Genomic DNA, 19,758 nt, shown 5'->3' on the forward strand with positions numbered 1-19,758 from the left:
TGCTTTCTGGTGTTTAAAATACAGAGGTGACCTACAACACAGCACTGAAACTCAAAAACCTAAATGTGTAGCGACACCTTGAGGTTGAACGTGTGTACTACAAGTGCATGATTTTTGTCATGATCTGATCTGCAGAGACACACAGCCATGTAAACACTCACTGGGATGCAGAAGGCCTGCGAGAGGTACTTCAGTACAGCGGCTTCCTGGCCCAGTAGGTTACTCCTGAACGTTAGATTTCCCGGCAGCGACGTGTCAAACTCCTTCCTCACAACAGAAGCCACGGAATCCAAAATAAGAAGCCCGGCTCGACACGCAATTATGTCTTCCTCCAGACGCTCCAGCCTGTGCGACATCAATAAAACGCCCCACTAATATGTGTTTACAAGCTTAAATACAGCCTGCCGTAACAAAAGAGACTATCATGACCTCATCTATAGTCAATATTGCTACAGCCAATCCATTTAAATTCAGGATTTGTTTCATTGCATTTACATTTCATATTTAGATTTACATATTTAGCAGACTTATATATATATATAATATGTGTGTGTTAATTATTTATTAATTAATTAAATAATTCATTCTTTTAGTGTTAATGTTATAATTTCATGGCACCCATTCCATTCCCTTGGAACCAAAACCAACACATTGGCGTCGTTAGCGCCACACTCTATAGTTTGAGCTGATCCTCTAAAAGCTCCGCATAGAAATGAATAGAAATGAAATGGAAGCCATTGTGAATCATCTTGAAAAGGTTTAATTTTTTGATAACGGTTTCTTTGAAAGTACAGTAAACTGAATAAAATATAATTAAATATGTATAAGTGTTTGCCGAACCTATTCAGGACGTCCTGGCAGGTGAGTTCCCTGAAGAGATGAACACGAGACGCCATCTCCAGCAGACGCTCCTTCACCGAGAAGAACTCTGGGAATCTGGCCTGTGCCATTTCCACCAATCTTAGAGAGGCAGATCGTGTGTGTGAGAGAAACGCTAAACGTGTACATGACAGAGAGTGAGCAAACGTTTTCCAACACCTTTCAGCAGAGAACGCCGACTCTGTGTCGATGAAGATGACCCCGCTGTCCAGACCTCCCATAGTCCTCGGCAGCGTAGCCAAAACACTGAGCATCATACACAGCTGAGTCTTTCCGCAGCCTGACGGGCCGGTCACCTGACAAACAACACCCAGAAATGATGACTGGCATAATTCATGCACTTTCATGTCATTCCACACCTGTATAATGTTAAAAGTACTGTACTTGTGTGCTACATGTTGTCTTTTGAAGACATAAAATAGCTTTGTGTAGGGAAAATAAATGAGCTCATAAATCAAATATTGCACAAGTTTTACATAATGACCGATGACATTTGACAGTCACGCAATGAAAACTTGATTTCTGAAGGATCATGTGACGCTGAAGTCTGGCTAATGGCTACTGAACATTCAGTAGTATTTTAAATATATTCGAATAGAACACAGGTGTTTTTAACTGTATTAATATTTTACATGAATCTGAATTATTTTCAAAAGCTTGAGCAGTGGTGTAAATAATGACATGATGCGTCGGTAGACTAGCGCTACCTCAGTGAGAGCACCCCTCGGCAGTCCTCCACGCAGTAATGTGTCCAGGGCAGGAAGTGATGTGGAGAAACACAGCTCTCCCTTCTTCCTCCACAAATCCCATGCCTGTCATCAACAAAAACGCATCACTCACTACTAATTAAAGACTTCTCGAGTTAAATAATCGCAAGACGGGGTCAGAGAATGGGAGACTCACGCGGCTCACAGCCGGGGCACAGGCTCTACTGAGCAGCTGCAGGAGCTCCAGAGCCGCGGGGTAACTGAGTCCAGCCAGCCGCATGAGCTCCACGGGTGTGATGGACAGGACATCCTGCAGGTCACACAGCACACACGTTTACAGAAGCCTCCTCCATTCATATAATAACAGAGCAGGAGGTTTGAGGCTGGGTCTCTCACCTGACAGGTTTCCAGTTGATGGCGCTTGAGTCGCTCGCAGAGCTCTGCTGAGACGCCCGTCCTTCGTAACTTCTTACTTGCCATCAACATAGAAGAACCGATCGTTATGCGATCGTTATATGGCTATAATAAATTACACTCTTCCGTAACGATTGCACACATGACACAGAGAGCTTTAGAATGAAACTTTTCCATGAAAAAAAGAAAACGTTATGAGTTTTGAAATAACGAAGCGCGCCCGGAAGCAAACGGAAAAATGTAGTCCATGTGGATTGTGGGTAATGTAGTTTACGATGTAAATAAAGCTGTTTTTGTATTTAAACATACAATATTATTATTATATATATTTTTTTAAATAAGGGTACAACTCATTAATTGTATTGGACCTTATTATTATTATTATTATGTGTATTGTTATTTACAGTGCAAGACAGGGAACACTGCATTATGTATATATATTTTGGATGTGATTAATAGCGATTAATTGTTTGACAGCACTAATGTACAGTCAAAAGAACAGCCTTAATATTAATATTAATATTATTCATAAAACTAATTTAGGATCATACGTTTTTGTTGTTGCTGTTAAAAAATAAACAAATTAATTTCATCTAGTTGCCATAGCAACATGTCCCGTTTTGTTTCATTTTACATTAAGTAGGCTACTAAAATTTCAAAATAAAATGAAAGCCTATATTAAAATGAATAATATTTAAAAGACTAAATTCTAAACCAAAATTATTGTGAGATACAGAAAATAAAAAATGGTAATACTTGGGGAAAATATTTCCAAAAGATGTATTAGTTTATCAATTATTATTATAAAAATTTTTTTATCAATTGTAATAATTTTTTTTTATTTTTTTATTTGCACTTGAATTTTAACTAACTTAAGTAAAGTGTGTGTGGGAGGGGGGGGGGGGGTAATTCCTTCCATTTACATGTGATCAAAAGCATATGTTTCTTGACCACTTTTTATAAAATAAAGTGAAAAATAATGACTTCATAATTAATCATGACACTGAAAGGAATTATATTTGTTAATTAATAAGAATATGCTATGAACAGTATAACTGCATAAGTTGCATGTATAAGGGAAGTTGTGGTTAATCCTAGCTAAAAACAAATAATATAAATCATATTTGCTATATTTAATGTTTATTTTGACTTGATTAAATGCTTTCCTCTAAACCTCTTTAGTGTTTTGATAACCTTTGTGATCCTTCCAAGTTATTTTGTCATGCCTCACTGTCAACTCTTCCCTCCTGACATCAATAAAGTCTTTTTTTTATAGTTTCCTCATCTGAATAATGCAAAAAATCATGGGAATTTTGTTAAGATACTTAATTTATACTTGAATGGAGGAAAAGCAAGGTGTGACGGAATGCATCAAATTTCTGGAAGAAGGAGACATCATTGCATGAGTAAAAAACAAAAGAATGTAAATGAAAAGGTTTAGGTTTTTTAAAAGCACGTGGGAATAAAAAGTTCAAACGTTCTTGTTTTTGCAAGGCAATGAAGATGACAAATGAAAACCATTTCTCACAATATTTTAGCATGATAAATGTGAGGGGCCAAAGTCCCCATCCTCAGAAATAGTTTATGGCTTTTGAAAATAAGCATGCTTTATTTAGAGGCAATAATGGGGAGACCAAATCAGATGACCAAGTCTCTGAGGACATGTGTGTTTAAATCAGCACCAGAATGCACAAGTATGTTATTTCTATGGTATAGAGAAACTCGCTGACCCGTCTTCAAGCTCACAGACAGTATGAGCCACCAGCTTTGCTCTCATGGCATCTGACAGCCGGTGTGAACACACAAAAGACCCATGTATGGACAAAGTATCGGGCCTGTCTTTCACTATCTCTGTACCTGCTAGAGATAAGCACCCTGCCTGTTCATGACACTAGGCGAGGGTCTGGTTAAAATAGACCAAGAGGAATGACTGCAGATAAATCCAGCCAATACGGAAAATATATTTTGGTAAAAGATTTATTGCAACAGAACAACCAGAACATGATGTCAATTATTAATTATAAATATCAAACTACAGTGTTTTCATCAGTTTACAGCATTACTGTATATAGGAACACAGCATGCAAGACTTTTATAAAGCCTAAACATTCTCAACAAAATCAGCCTGAGGTAAAGTTTTTGAGCTCAACAGCATGATCCACCTGTTTCTGTCTAGAGTAAATGGCCCTTGCAGTTCATTATCAGTGGTTGCTTCATTTGTTGATGTACTTTATTTGTTCAGTTGTTATTCTAGTTCTGTAAACACTGTAATGGCACACAAGGGTCTACATGGATAAATCCAAACAGTTTGAAAAGCATCAGTGGCTTGCTGTCCATTTGTGTCTCACACATACGCCATCCTCTTATCCTGTTTTACTTTGCCTTTTATAAGAGGGTCAACAAACAACATGTGTATGTCTTCGTGATTTATTCGGCCTGCAGATTAGCCTTGTTTGCATATGTCCTGATAAAATGTGCTGTAGCCTTTCTGTGTGACCAATGTGGAAAGTAACTAATCATAATAAAATTAGGGCTGCAAAACGATTAATCACTATTTATCACATTCAAAATAAAAGTTTATGTTTACATATGATATTTGTGTGTGTAATGTGTATATTGATTTAGATATAAATACACACACATGCATATATTAATGAAAAAAAATGTAATATATATATATATATATATATATATATATATATATATATATATATATATATATATATATATATGTATATATATATAATATTTATATTTATGTGTAATACACATTATATAGGCTACAAGTATATATATATACATATATATATATATATATATATATATATATATATATATATATATATATATATATATATATATATATATATATACTTGTAGCCTATATAATGTGTATATATATACTTTTTTATATAAACAAATATAAAGTATGTAATCATAAACTTTTATTTTGAATGCGATTAATCGTAATTAATCGTTTTCCTGCCCTAAGAAAAATACATAAATGAAAAATCAACACGACGAAAAGGTTTATCAAAAAAAATAAAAAAACGTAACCAAGCACAGTTAAATACAACAATCTGAATTAAAACATTGATTTATAACAAATACATGTTTTATTTATATATATATATATATATATATATATATATATATATATATATATATATATATATATATATATATATATATATATATATATATATATATATATATATATATATATATATATATATAATGTGCAATTATAACAAAAAAAAGAATGCATTTAAATAATCGGTCATATTTGCATAAATTCGGAATTTCTAAATTGTATGCATCTTTCTCCTGAAAGTCAGACTGCATCAACTTGCATTGCACTTCTTATAGTAACTAATCTATTCCTTGTATTATTTATCATAATAAAAATGAATTACATTATTATATAATGTATTTCGTAGATAGATGTGTTCTATAATATGTGTGATGTATTAATAATATATCAAATGTTTTCAGTGTAGTATTGTGTTCGGTCGTGATGGAGAAGGTATTGTCATGTATTATAAGGTTTCTATGAATGGCATGGTGTCTATATGCTCTGTGTGCGCTGACATCGATGTTTAATGAAATGAAGGGTGAGCACATTCACGCGCGCACTGCGCTGACGTCATCGAGGGAGGATCCGCGCCGGCGATCTTGAAAGGGAGGACGCGCTCGCGCTTTGAGCATCTCTAAGAACGCGCAAGTCGCATTCACTCAGGTCTGAATAAAAAAACAGCGTGCTTAAATCAAAGGAAATCCCAGCTTCGCACGGAACATGGCATCAAAATGTCCCAAATGTGACAAAACGGTTTATTTTGGTAAGTCCTCCATTTTTCTCTTCTATTTCGCAGTGCCATGAATAAAACAATGCAAACGGGTGTCTGCACCGTAGATGTAATAACCTAGTGTATGAATTTACAATAATTCTCGTATGCCTTATAAATAACCTCTGCAAACCATTCAGACATTAGTGCTGACTCGATGGTAACTACCTGGCTAATCACGCCTGCACGATATTCTCAATAAATTAATTACGGTTTATGATTAAGATTTCTGCATCTAATCAAGCTATGTTATCTGCTGAGTATTTTATATGCATGGTGACCTATTTGAAAGACCAAATTGAGCTCGTGCAGTGAAATAAACTAAATGGAAATCACCACTGTATAGCTATACACAAAGAGAGAGAGAGTTTTCTGATTTAATAATGGAAGACTAGTGAAATGTAGGATAAAGATGAATGAAATCTGACTGTATAATATATTACATGACACTATTAATGCTCATAACCCCATTGCACTAGAATAGCTATGATCTGGTGACTGTAAAACATGCAAGAATAATCGCTTAATTAGGTTTTCAATAGGCTTTGAGACTTATTTTATGTGAACAAACATGAGTGAAACAAGTATGCAATTAGAATAAACCAATAAAACCACCAGATATTGAAATGCAACCACAGTCGGCCTGATTTAAGAAATTTTATGAGTCCCTTAAAAATTTTCACCTGTCCAGTCCAGACCTTTACTTTCCCTTCACTCAAAATCCTCCTTTGAATGGGGTGTGTAACAGATTTGGATTTATTGGAAAATGTTAAACAGAGATGTTTTTTCATGCTTTTTATCTCATGGTGAAATGTAACTAGGCCAAAATTATTTTCAACTGCAGGTGTCACTGGCATTTGTCCCCACACTGTAATTAGTCGTTATATTAATTGATTATTTATCATTAACAGCAGTCAGCCAGAATTAAGACATTTAATATTTATTCATTCATTCTGTTCTTTCAAAGCATCAAATCAACATGCATGATTAAACATTTTGTTTGTGCTTATATCATATGCTGAGCTGACTGCCTCCCACTGAGCATTATAATAATTCAAATGTGCGATCCACTTTGTCTCTGGCTTCTCCTCGCTTACTTGAGACTTTCACAGCTGTGACCCGAGAAAGCATTCTTGTTCATTTGAATACATCAAATAACCTTTAAGTATGCAGCCTGGCACATGGCTACTTTTAAATGGCTTTTAGGAGCATGCATTGTGCCCGCACACATGTATTTATGCCATATAACAGCAGTTTGTGCAGGCCTTTCTCTTTCCAGTCAGTGGTTATAGGGAATAGTTCACCCAAAAAAGATACTGTACTGTACTCACCCTCAGACCATCCAAGATGTAGATGAGTTGTAACAGATTTTAAGAAATGTAGCATTACATCACTTGCTCACCAATGGATCCACTGTAGTGAATGGGTGCCGTCAGAAAGAGAGTCTGATAAAATCATCACAATATTCCACAAGCGATCTACACCACTCCAGTCCAGTTCATCAATCAACGTTTTGTGAAACAGAAAGCTGTGTTTTAGACAATTTAAAACATTTTCATTAAGATGTTTTTCATTTCAAACTGTTGCTTGCTTCTTCTGACTAAAATACAAGCCCTCTTTCCCGAATAGTGTGTCCTCTGCCTGGTGAAATTGTTCTTTAGTCCGAATAAGGAAAGAAATATGCACAGATCAAGCATATTTGACAACAAAGGATGGACTTTTTCACTGGATGAAGTGTTATTATGGATTATAGAGACTGGTATTTTGAGCAGAAGTGATTGTTTAAGTTCAAAACGTATTAATGATGTGTTTGTTGCTTACAAGCGTGCAGCTTTTCACATCACAAGACATGAATTGATGGACTGAATTGGTGTGGATTACTTGAGGATTAATGTGTTGTTTTAATCAGCTGTTTGGACTCTCATTCTGACGGCACCTATTCACTATAGAGGATCCATTGATGAACACTTGTATGCCCTGAGGGTGAGTTAAATTTCAATTATTATTATTAACCTTTTTTGTTTTTGGTCCATGAAAGTCATTAAATTATTTAGATTTTTAGTATTTCTAAAAAATAAAAGAAAATGATGCTGAAGTTTTTGCAACCTCTTTAACTTTCTGTCAGACTGCAATTTGCCACACATATCCTCGCTATGGAAACAGCTCATTTGATACTCAGGTTAAGAGGCATCATGAAAGCATTGAACAGAACTGCAAATCTAGAGACAAGGACTAATTACTGTCTGTTCAACTCCAGCACATTTGTCTGCTGCACGAAAAAACAAACAGTTTTTAATCTTGTTACTGTCCTGCTGTGTTTGTGAGCACAAAGATGGAGAAAATAGATAAGATTAAAGAAAAAAGTAATATCGCATGCATTTAGCATAAAATAGACAACATAAAAGCAAAAAATACATATAAAATATACAGAAATAATAAAATAATGTTATAATAAATAAATATTATTTCCATCTTAACTAGTTGCTTGGAAACAAAACTGCATGGCAATGGAAAATTGTCAAACTGCTACATGAAGGAACTAAAACTGGCTTATAGGCTACATTTGTATTTCAGTTTCTCTGAAAGTCACTAAAAAGTTTGATATATAATAATGGATAATTGTTGTAAAAGATGATTGTCTCTCATGCTCACCAATCCCCATGGATGTTTATTTGATCAATAACAGTCGATACATAGAGACAAATACAGTCGAAACAGAAATGTTTTGAAATATTATACATTTTAACAAGTATTTGTGATGCAAAGCTGAATTGTCATCATCATTCCTCCAGTCTTCAGTGTCACATGATCCTTCAGAAATCATTCAAATATGCTGCATTTCTCAAGGAACTTTTCCTGGATATACATTTAAAACAGTAGTGATGGTTAATATTTTGGTGGACACCATGATTCATTTTATTTCACTGACGTGTGTGTAAGTACTGGATAGATAGATAGATAGATAGATAGATAGATAGATAGATAGATAGATAGATAGATAGATAGATAGATAGATAGATAGATAGATAGATAGATAGATAGATAGATAGAAACACATGGTGTATCATGCAGATAATTATTTTTTTCCCGCTAGAACACTTTTTACTGGTTTATTCAAAGTTATCCCTTCTTTATTAGCTGGTTTATTGCCTTATATGCATCATGTGCTCACAAAATGAAGAAAATGGATTTGTTACCCTGAGGCAACATCCTGCAACAGAACACACACAAATAAACACACTTGCCTAAACATCCTTGAATGGATTTCACAAAGTCTGACCTGAAATGTTACTGTGCAGTTCTTCGCTCTTAAAGGGGTGGTTGACTGTTTTTTTCTAGGCTTGGTTGCGTTTATGGGGTGCAGTCTAACATTTAATTTAAATTTAATTAACAATAAAAAATAAAAATAAACACTTATTTTTCACAAAACTGACCTTTATTTCACACCAATTTGTCCCTTCTCTGACAAACGCATCGATTTATTTCCTGTTATTATGAAGCCCCTCCCTCAGAAATACACGATGTGCTGAGATTGGTCAGCTGGCTCAGTGTGTTGTGATTGGCTAAAGCGCCTCTAGAGCGCGTCTGAACATCCCGCCCCCCTCAAGCTCAGAATATGCTCTGGTTGTTTTGTAAACAATGACGTCCTCTATATAGCTTATCAATTTGAGCCTGATTGAGATGCAGAGATTATTAATGACGAGGATCGCACAGAACCTGTGCAAGCACGGCTCTTAATGCTATGTTTGTTTGTTGTTGTCTTATACTTTTAGATACGCTGTTGTTCATAAATGCTACTGCTTCTGTTAGCTTTTAATATACGGTTTTATTCTGATTAAAGCTTTAATACAGCACAACAACCATACGTGCATCCATGTTTAACGCTTCTCGTAGCTATGTGAAAATCAGTGTATAAATGAAACAGTTCTTATGATCTGAATGAGAGATTGAGAGAGATGCAGAGCAGGGCGCCGTGAGGAACAGGGTTGAGATCCGCTGCTTTAGAACAATGATTTTGGAACTTGTGAATCTATTAGCATCCTTAAAAGACAGAATCGCAATTCATATATGCACAGATTCTTACGTGCGCCCCTAGTTTTCTCTTCCTCTTCTCTAAAGCAGCACAACATGGCCTCACCTCCTTTGTTGCATGTTCCCGGGGGCGGGGTTTATCTGGGTTTGTGACGTAACAGACCTATGAAGAAGCTCGTTGTGGTCCCTTATTAAACTGCCAGAATTTAAAAAGACTTTGACCTTTCAGCGCTGCAACTTTGCAGTTATTGTTTATGCTCAAACAGCAACATTACACACTAACTAACATTTAAAAAGTGACATCGCAATCAACCACCCCTTAAACTCCGAGAGACGTGACACTGCTCTGTGGAGATCACCTCATGAGGGTGTTCTGTGCTCCCTGAGGCACGTGTCTGGAATATTTTGGCCTCGATATGACAAGGTCAGATTTGATAAGAACCTTTCACTCTATGATAGTGTTTCGCAGTCGTCCACATCACCCAGACATCCTCTGTGAGACAGTAAACAGACGGACAATTCTCTTCACATTATCTCTCACTGAGACTCATTAAGATGTGCTTTGACAAAAGACTAAATGGATAAACACATTTAGAGGGTCCAGGATAGACTCAAACCACCATTTCATAAAAGCTCTGATCTTTGCCGGGCACCATTACAGTAAGAGTCTCTATGGAGTCATTTCAGCTCAATTGTTGGCTTCAGGAAAGAGGTTTAACACTTTTTTTTAAAGAGCCCCTTAAACCATCATCTTAATGTACATCTTCAGATGAATGATGATCTGTAAAGGGAATAAATCTCTTTGTGTCTTGCAGCGGAAAAAGTAACCTCCCTGGGAAAAGACTGGCACAAATTCTGTCTGAAGTGTGAACGCTGTAACAAGACTCTGAATCCAGGAGGACATGCAGAGGTGAGAGGAAGACAGCTAAAAAAAATAACATAAAAAATAAACCCGTAAAAGAGTGTGTTGAAGATAAAGATCCCGTTAAATGCACTTTTCCTTCATGTATATTTGCTACTGCATTGGAAGTTGCTGCATCATGATATTCAGATATACATTAATGTTACATCTAATGTCAGTGATGTTGATTTCTAGTTTGCAAATTCAAAATTTTACTCTTATTCAGCAATTTTGTTATTAATCAGTGCTTCGAGTCTAACCCTAAAACAACATACAGAACGAACAAATATTGCTACAAGTGTGATTGCATCATATAATAATTGCTGTTAACAATATTCATCGTCTGGTTGACTACGTCTTGTATTCATTTTTCTGAAAATTCCTATCATATGCACACAAACTGACAGTCACCACTTATAAGCTACTACTAAATATTGTACAAATGTAATTTTCTGTGAAGTTGCTTTGTAATGATTTATATCGTAAAAAGGGCTATACAAATAAACTTGAATTGAATTGAATTGAATTGTAAGTAAATCACAATTTATGACTCACTCATGAAGACAGTTCTGAATTTGGAATAGCATGCCAAATTACTACTCTTTTCTGTATTTCTGTCATCTTTATATGCCTAAAATAGTAAGAAAAGTTACTAAAAATATATTTTTAAATGTACTATGCAACTTCACCATGCGCAAATGCGCAAATACGAATATATTTAAACACATGGCATACAAGTTTTTTTTTGTTTTTTTTTACATTAAGATATTTTTTAGTTTACCATCAATGCTTGTCACTTCATTTGGCAGTACTAGGCAACCATATTTCAAAGACAATAAAAGTAAACACGAAATTACATAGTCCAACTAGTTGCATTTATTAAAAATTTTAACTATAATACATTTTTCATTTAACTGTAAGATTCCATAAAATACATGTCAGAAAACATTACTCCAATTAGCACTAGTACTTTTCTAAAGTGTATTATTTTCATAATAAGACTCTTTTTAAAAGCGTAGCCTAATTCTTTTTCAAAAGGGCCGGTGCAGTTGTTTACTCTTTAGATGTTGAGAATAGTTCATGCTTTAATAACTGGACAGCATGAGTGTTAATTTTTGATGACAACGTTCAAGTACGACAGGAACTGGATGCCTAATTAATCTGAGTGATGTGCTTTATTCCACTGTTAACAGCATGATGGGAAGCCATACTGCCACAAGCCATGCTATGCTGCCCTCTATGGACCAAAAGGTGCGGTACATCTAATTAGTGCCTTAGATGCATCTTCTCATAATTTGTGGGGCTTGCAGCAAGTAGGACACCCCTTCCTTTGATGCTACAGATTCTTAATGAGACAGACAGCCTGCACGAGAGCAGCTTTAATATCTGATCTTCAGATATGGATTAAAGTGATTTCTGTCATCATTTACTCAGCCTTGTGTCATTTCAAACCTGTATGACTTTTTCTTTTGAGAAAAAAGATATGTTAAAGAATGCTAATGTATGTTACATTCTTACACACTGTAGTGTCAAATACAATCAGAAAAGAAGCAACTGTACTGCCTGTCATATCCCTATAGGTGTGAATATCGGCGGAGCTGGATCATATGTCTATGAAACACCTGTGAGTGAAGACACTGTCCCCGATGCAATGGAAACCAAGCCCAAGGCTGAAGAGAAAAAGGCTACTAGGGGCCCAGTGAAGGGTGAGTTTATATATATATTTATATATGTTCATAGAAAAAAATCATGCCCCCCCACAGACTTAAAGGGACAGTTCACCCAAAAATGAAAATGACATCATCATTTACTCACCCACAATCTGAGTTTCTTTCTTCTGTTGAGCACGAAAGAAGATATTTTGAAGATTGTGGATAACCAAACCTGGTAACATGGAACTTAACGGCAACCAGGAACTACTTTGTTACCAATAACTTCCATTTTTTTTGGGTGAACTATCCTTAAATGTATATGTTGGGCTTTAATACACATGCGACATTTGCATGGACAGATTCTACTGTGCTTTCTAGAACAAAGAGGCTGGTGATAATGAGTTCTGTATTTTATTTTAGGAGTATTACATTTATGGTAATTACATGTTAATGTCATTTAAATGAATGATATTTTTGAGAATGACTGTTTACCTAATATTCTCCAGCTGCAAGCTTCAGTTCGTTTTCTGGTCAGCCGAACATCTGCCCAAGGTGCAACAAGACAGTGTACTTCGGTAAGCGCTGACATTCAGACAGCAAAGTTCACCAAATATGGACTTGCGCTGGAACTTGTGTGTTCAGCAGTGCCGGGACATACATTAACATTTCCTGAGGTTGCCTGATGCTTACAGAAGGGCCCGTGTTTCCTTCTTTGTGTTCCAGCTGAAAAGGTCAGCTCCCTGGGTAAAGACTGGCACAGGCCCTGTCTGCGCTGTGAGAGGTGCAGCAAGACTCTGGCTCCAGGCAGCCATGCAGAGGTGAGGGACAGAGACAGCATTAAACACTTTCAACGGGAAGACCTGTTGATTCTCAGCCCAAAAATATATAGCAATATATTTTAAGTTACTTATATTGTCTACTCTATTTTGGGCCTGTATTTCAATCTTTAAAGGTTTAAACTAAATATATATATGTAGTTGCTTATATTGTGATGTTCACTATGTACATGTATTTGAAATATAATTTGGTCCAAAAAAAAAAAAAGGTATCTGCATGGATGGAATAGAAATGTAATTATCCCCTCTCTAAAGTGCAGCTCAAAAACATCTAGACTAAACTCTTGTGCAATTCATCCAGATTTGATTAAATGTGATTTAATAGTGAACATGGCTTCTGTTTTAAACTGCAGCACGATGGCCAGCCGTACTGCCATAAACCCTGTTACGCTGTTCTCTTTGGGCCAAAAGGTACATTTCCCATTGTTCATTATCTTACACATATTAAAGGAGTCGTATGATGCCATTTCAAGTTTGTATTTTTCTTTGGAGTGTTACAAGCTGTTTGTGCCTACTGTATATAAGATCTGTAAAGTTGCAAAGACTAAAGTCTCAAACCCAAAGAAATATTCTTTATAAAAGTAATGACTCGTCCACACCTTCCTAAAACACCTTGTTCAAACACGCCCCCACATGTTTACGTCACTGGTTTGGAAGATTTGCATAACACCGCCCAAATGTTACGCAAAGAAAAAAGGCGTAACTGTAGTATTGTTGCTACCACAGCCACCATGTTGTTGAGACACTGTGTGTTTCCAAATATGGTAAGGGGCGTAACATTTCCATCACACGCTTGAGGTATTTGGCCAATCACAACGCACTGGATAGCTGACCAATCAGAGCACACTGCGCTTTTCAGAACAATGTGCTTTGTAAAAAGCATCACGTTTTAGTAATTTAACTATTCTTGTTCTAAACATGACTCAAAATATTTTGTGAACTATTGTTACACTTCTTTAAATCATACACTCAAAAAATGCTGGATTCTTTTAACCCAACTTTGGATCAAAATATAGTTGAAAATGTTTTCAATTACATTTTCAACTTAAAAGTTTGGTTAGTCCATGTTTAAAGAAACCGCCCAGCATTTATTAGAGTCTAGTAAACGTTCATTGTTTTGAGGTTTGAAATATTGATCTTTAACCCATGATAATATAGTTTCGCTGTTTTTGTTCAGGAGTGAACACTGGAGGTGTTGGCAGTTACATATATGAGGACCCAAATTCTGAGAGCCAGTCCTAAGAACGACAGCCACACCAGCAGTATATCATTAGCAACCGTAGATTCAAGCTTCTCGTCTGCTTCCTTTAACTCCACTTCCTCTCTTTCTTGAGCCTGCACTGATCTTGTTCATCTATTCTACAGAGTGCCACTTAATTGTACTAAAATGAGCTAGTATTACTACTTACTAACAGGAATATGTGTTTAGCCTTTTTGCTGTATTTATATATGGTTTATAGTTTATATATTTTTAAGAATGTAGTTGGGATTTTGATTTTTTTGACTGTGACATCGATTTAAAGGTAACACAACAAAATTCTGTTCAGAATTAAATGTTTTTACCAGTAGTTCTAACATATGTGTAGTTGTGTAGCACTTTAGCACACTTATTTATTAAAGTTTACTGACAGTACATGTTTTCTGAACTTTGGACTTAAGGTCTGTTTATGTATAAAAAAAAACTTTGTATTTGAAATTAATAAAAAAAAAATATTGTTTAGTGTATTCAATTGTTTTATTTCACTTTTGGGATGCCTATGGTTGGTTGTTTCTTTGTTTTTCTTATTTAATGCCATTCCAGCATATATGGCTATATTCATGGCGGGAACTACAGCAGTTAATCCATACTCAAGTCAATCTATACACAAGTCTGAGAATCTTCAGTTCACGTAAACTGCATGTCTTTAAGCTGTGGGAGGAAACCAGAGCACCTGGAGTAAAGATCATTCAAACTCCACAAAGATAGGCCTTCTGTCCCTGCCAGGACTCAATCCGGGGACAACACAACAGTACAAACTCCCGAGCCACGGTGTCACCCCCTGGATGTCTATAAGTGAACTACAACGCTAATACTTTCACCAAAGAAGAAAATTATTCTGAAGCTGGAAACCATTGATCAATAAATACCAACTCTAAAAAAATCAAGCAGAAATTACAAATAATTGTGTTCAGTTAAAAGGAATGTTTATACATCTGCTGTGTATAAACATCTGGCAGATGTCTAAGATTTCAGTTTTACATAGCCTACTTCTCAATCATATAAAGACATCTTCTAAGAACCTTTTCGACATCTGATACGAAACGTATGATTACTCATTTGTAAGTCACTTTGGAAGAACGTCTGCTAAATGGCTAAATGTAAAAGAAACGTCCTATGGACGTATTGCAGATGAGCAAACACTGTAAAAACTATTGCAGATACAGATGTCAAATAGATTCTGTTAGTTTCTGTGTGCTATCAGTGATGTTGTTGTAGTCTATATATTATAACATATTTGTTATATCATAACATCAACTTTTGTACATAATAGCATATCCAAGGATCTGTCACAGATCATGAATGAATGTTGTTTGCAACTGTTTTATTTTATACAGTTATAGGCTTTTATTAATAAATTACCGTAAACGCTGCACTAATAGTCAAATTTACGTTTCGTTTGCATACAGTGATGCTGATTATTATAAATTAAGCTCTATGGTATATCGTGTAACACACTTCCAACATAGGGGAAATGCATTTTAACCCATAACAAAGCAGTGCATTCTGGGTATTGTGGTACAGCTGTGCTCACGCGCACGCTGTTATTCAACACTCGGCAGCTCTCCTGCACTGATGTCTGCTGCGGTCATTTTAGCCGCTGTCCTCGGCGGTGGGGTTTTCTTCGTTGCCCGGAGAATATTCTTCAGGCGGAAAGCGCTGAAATTGCTGCGTTTCCCCGCGGGTCTGATGCGCGGAAAGACTGTGATAGTGACCGGGGCGAACAGCGGCATCGGGAGGGCGACGGCCGCGGAGCTGCTGAAGCTGCAGGCCCGTGTGGTCATGGCCTGTCGGGACAGACAGAGGGCCGAGGAGACGGCCCAGGATATCAAGAATCAAGCCGGTCCGAACCAGGGAGAGGTCGTGGTCAAACACCTGGACCTCGCGTCGCTCCAGTCTGTGCGCAGCTTCTGCGAGGAAATTATCAGGGTTTGTTTACAACTGTCTCTTTCTCTTTTGAAACTAGGTTGCCTGTCATTAAATGTATGCTACAACATCATGGAGCATGAATTCATGCACGAAGAAATGGCTCAGGCAAAAACTATTGAGAAAATAGCCAAAGTAGTTCATAAAAACCAGGAAAAGAGCTAATACTTCCATGTTGTGTAACTAAAGGTCAAACACTGAGCACTTGTTTCTCAGTGAAATTAGCTATCCAATGTCCTGGATATGATATGAAATATGATCTATGATGTACTCTTCCTGTTGTGTTAACCATATTACTACAGTTATTGTTAGCACAATTACACTGTGGAAACTTAGTTCTAGCCACCAGTCATGAAAAATGACAAATTAGCTTCTTACAATGTTACCAGCACGGATTAATGGGATTGCATATTATTATCATCACTTATTATTGTGGTAATTATACCATAACAACATCCCACATGAAAAAAATCATATAGTAATTTATAGTAAATTCTATAGTGTTTTTTTACCATGCTATAGAAAAGTAAGTTACTTGAATTAATTTATTGTGGTAATTCGTAATATAACAACTATAGTAATATAAACAAATTACTTGACCCAATACTGTAGCCTACTAAGTTTTCTATAACTATAGGATATATTATACTACAATAGATTCCTGGTTACTGTTATAAAAAACTAAAGTATACTACAGTATTTATTACATTTTATCAGTTCACTTTAGTTAATACTACATTTATGATGTAGCATTCTTTAAAAAAAGTGTTGTGAATAGTATAATATATAGAGTATAATGCACCTTACAATAGTATGGTTCAAAAACACTATTTACTAGAAATGACTATAGTATTTTTTTTATGTGGGTGGTATTAACTGTGTATATTTTGCTGAGGTTGTGTTATACTTTAACATTTCCGTCATTTTAATGGAGAGCATCAGAAATTTTTTGTCAGAATTTATTATTACCGTCATTTTAATTTTCATATTTTAATTTTATGAACACATTTAATTGCTTGTATTTTTGCTCCCATTTTCATTTTTAATAATGAACATACAGGAAAACTGATTAGAAGTATAACTTGAGAGGATATTTTTACAAGGTCTCACTCACAAACCTGTGAAACGATCCGTCAACGAAATTGTTATCATGACTTAGGCTAACTCAAATCAGAGGGATTTGTAATATTTGGGACTTGCAGTGTGTATAAATATGCCGACTGCCATATTTAAAGCTACATAAATAATTTACAATTACATCCATTTTTAAGTCTTTTCACAGTGTTACATTAATTAAACAATTATAGTTAACAATAAATATGTATTTGATAAATTAAATTAATTTTTGACACGACACATGCAAACAGGCCTAGTTAATATGTAGCATGTCTTACTGGTTTTACTTAAAACCTCAAATCATTTTAGTTACTGACATACAGCCATTGTAACAACTTCAAGTAACAGCCAGCCCTTATTTCCCATGTAGATTTAATAAACATTTATATAAAGCCATTTTAGTTACATAGAGTCAATATCTAGCTACACAAAATTCTGTTGGATAGAATAGCATTGTCCCTCCTCAGACAGCCTCCTTGAGGTCTTTATATCCACAGTTTTTGCCTCTGAAACAGCATGCCAGAAGACTTGAGGATAGTAATCTATCTGTATTTTTACATTTCGGTCTTAGCCAAGCTAAATGACTGTACCACATTTTTCATGTGTCTAAACTTGTTTGTTTTCTTTATTGCATTTATACACTAGATGAACTAAGTGTGATTAGATGTGCACAAACTCAAATTTTCTTAACTCCTAATTGTGTTACATAATTAGGAGGAGCCGAGGATTGATGTTCTTATCAACAACGCTGGTCTCTACCAGTGTCCCTACAGTAGGACAGAAGAGGGCTATGAAATGCAGTTGGGAGTGAACCACCTTGGTCACTTCCTTCTGACAAACCTTCTGCTGGACCTCCTGAAGCAGTCGGCTCCCAGCCGTATCGTCGTGGTCTCCTCCAAGCTCTACAAGTATGGCAGCATCAACTTCGAGGACTTGAACAGCGAACAGAATTACAACAAATCTTTTTGCTACAGCCAGAGCAAGCTTGCCAACCTACTGTTTACTCGCGAGCTGGCCCGCAGGCTGGATGGTACTGGGGTAACTGTAAATGCCCTCACTCCTGGTATCGTAAGGACCAGATTGGGCAGGCACGTCAACATCCCCCTGCTGATTAAGCCTCTTTTCATGCTGGTCTCTTGGATGTTCTTCAAAAGCCCACTGGAGGGTGCTCAGACCCCACTGTACCTGGCTTGCTCGCCTGAAGTTGAGGGTGTGTCTGGAAAATGCTTTGCTAATTGCGAAGAAGAACAGTTGTTGTCTAAAGCCACCGATGACCATACTGCTAAACGGCTCTGGGACCTGAGTGAAAGCATGGTGGGGCTTAGGGGGTGAGGGGATGAAGCAGAACCACTCTTCACAAATGTGGCAAATGCAAACCTCGAATGGCAGTGCACTGGATTTTTGGGGAGTGTTTTTGGCCTAGTACCTGAGGGATTTGCTGGATAAGGGACAGAAAATTAAAATTTCCATCTGTTCCCTGTATCTTTGCTGCAGTGTTTTCAGAGATGGCCTCAGGCTTGTGACTCACTCTTCTCTGAGAATGAGAGCCTGAAAGTATCGAGTCCGACATATCCCTTGAATACAAATGACAGGAGCAACGTGCCCAAGAAACACATGGCTCAGAGCTAACATGAATACAGAATAGCATGTGCACCACTGCATATCTCTCAATGTTGATTAACTGGTGACCAAGTTATTACATCAATGTAGTTTAATGTTGATCAGCAATTAATTTGACGGACCTATTCTTCTCTGACGTGAATTAGACACACTTTAGTCTCCCAGAATATCATCTTTGTGAAATAAACTCCCACCCTGTGACTCATTTTGAGATGTATTTGAAGATGTTTGTGGCATTCCAGTGTCCAAATGAAATCAAAAAGGAAACACGTAGGTTGTAGCTCTGCATATAGTGTGGTGTCACTACTCAAACAAAAAAGTGAATCAGAGTAATTGCTGCATGAATTTAATTTCCTCCACTATATACCTCTTTGCATTAGCTATTATTAGATCAATTTAATTCAGAGTGGAGCTGTAGGGATTTTACTGGCTACTGTCCTTAATCACACGCGCTAACATGAAATGTTTTGAGTGTAAATGCTGTGCTTCTGATGTTCTGTAAAGACTGAATAAATTGAATGCTGGAAAGAAACTCTTGTCATTTGTGGAGGAGGACCAAGGTCTTTCCTTTG

The 19,758-nt window shown here is 36.3% G+C and overlaps 3 protein-coding genes across 6 annotated transcripts in view; 2 read left to right on the forward strand and 1 right to left on the reverse strand.

Annotated features, from left to right (window-relative positions):
• The window catches only part of rad51b (RAD51 paralog B), a 46,113-nt gene extending 43,866 nt beyond the window's left edge, over positions 1 to 2,247 (reverse strand). For 2 of the 4 annotated variants that reach the window (XR_008160491.1, XM_052585979.1), the window contains exons 1-6: positions 1,983 to 2,247; positions 1,783 to 1,896; positions 1,587 to 1,691; positions 1,039 to 1,175; positions 841 to 960; positions 162 to 345 (exon numbers count right to left, since the gene is read on the reverse strand). Coding sequence is in view for 3 of the 4 variants with exons in the window: in XM_052585979.1 (XP_052441939.1) it covers positions 162 to 345; positions 841 to 960; positions 1,039 to 1,175; positions 1,587 to 1,691; positions 1,783 to 1,896; positions 1,983 to 2,072 (750 nt within the window). In the remaining variant the exon portion in view is untranslated. The remainder of the gene's footprint in view (positions 1 to 161; positions 346 to 840; positions 961 to 1,038; positions 1,176 to 1,586; positions 1,692 to 1,782; positions 1,897 to 1,982) is intronic. The other 2 variants (XM_052585980.1, XM_052585981.1) reach the window with 2 other exon arrangements.
• A 3,413-nt stretch (positions 2,248 to 5,660) lies between these two features.
• crip2l (cysteine-rich protein 2-like) lies at positions 5,661 to 14,991 on the forward strand. Its single transcript, XM_052585991.1, has 8 exons — positions 5,661 to 5,839; positions 10,693 to 10,787; positions 11,972 to 12,029; positions 12,359 to 12,484; positions 12,937 to 13,005; positions 13,154 to 13,248; positions 13,620 to 13,677; positions 14,444 to 14,991. The coding sequence occupies exons 1-8, from the start codon at positions 5,797 to 5,799 to the stop codon at positions 14,506 to 14,508; spliced, it is 609 nt and encodes a 202-aa protein (XP_052441951.1). The 5' UTR covers positions 5,661 to 5,796; the 3' UTR covers positions 14,509 to 14,991.
• A 1,036-nt stretch (positions 14,992 to 16,027) lies between these two features.
• rdh14b (retinol dehydrogenase 14b) lies at positions 16,028 to 19,718 on the forward strand. Its single transcript, XM_052585987.1, has 2 exons — positions 16,028 to 16,453; positions 18,281 to 19,718. The coding sequence occupies exons 1-2, from the start codon at positions 16,100 to 16,102 to the stop codon at positions 18,896 to 18,898; spliced, it is 972 nt and encodes a 323-aa protein (XP_052441947.1). The 5' UTR covers positions 16,028 to 16,099; the 3' UTR covers positions 18,899 to 19,718.
• The last annotated feature ends 40 nt before the right edge of the window (positions 19,719 to 19,758 follow it).

This window comes from Carassius gibelio, chromosome B20 (genome assembly GCF_023724105.1).
Source record: "Carassius gibelio isolate Cgi1373 ecotype wild population from Czech Republic chromosome B20, carGib1.2-hapl.c, whole genome shotgun sequence".
Lineage (NCBI taxonomy): Eukaryota > Metazoa > Chordata > Actinopteri > Cypriniformes > Cyprinidae > Carassius > Carassius gibelio.

What these genes read in the sequence shown, in the direction of transcription:
- rdh14b (XM_052585987.1), top strand. Translation starts at nt 16,100, where the DNA reads ATGTCTGCTGCGGTCATTTTAGCCGCTGTCCTCGGCGGTGGGGTTTTC. An exon ending in TCTGCGAGGAAATTATCAGG is followed by an intron (nt 16,454 to 18,280) that starts GTTTGTTTACAA and finishes TTACATAATTAG; the next exon opens with GAGGAGCCGAGGATTGATGT.
- crip2l (XM_052585991.1), top strand. Translation starts at nt 5,797, where the DNA reads ATGGCATCAAAATGTCCCAAATGTGACAAAACGGTTTATTTTG. An exon ending in ATCCAGGAGGACATGCAGAG is followed by an intron (nt 10,788 to 11,971) that starts GTGAGAGGAAGA and finishes CACTGTTAACAG; the next exon opens with CATGATGGGAAGCCATACTG. An exon ending in CTCCAGGCAGCCATGCAGAG is followed by an intron (nt 13,249 to 13,619) that starts GTGAGGGACAGA and finishes TTTAAACTGCAG; the next exon opens with CACGATGGCCAGCCGTACTG.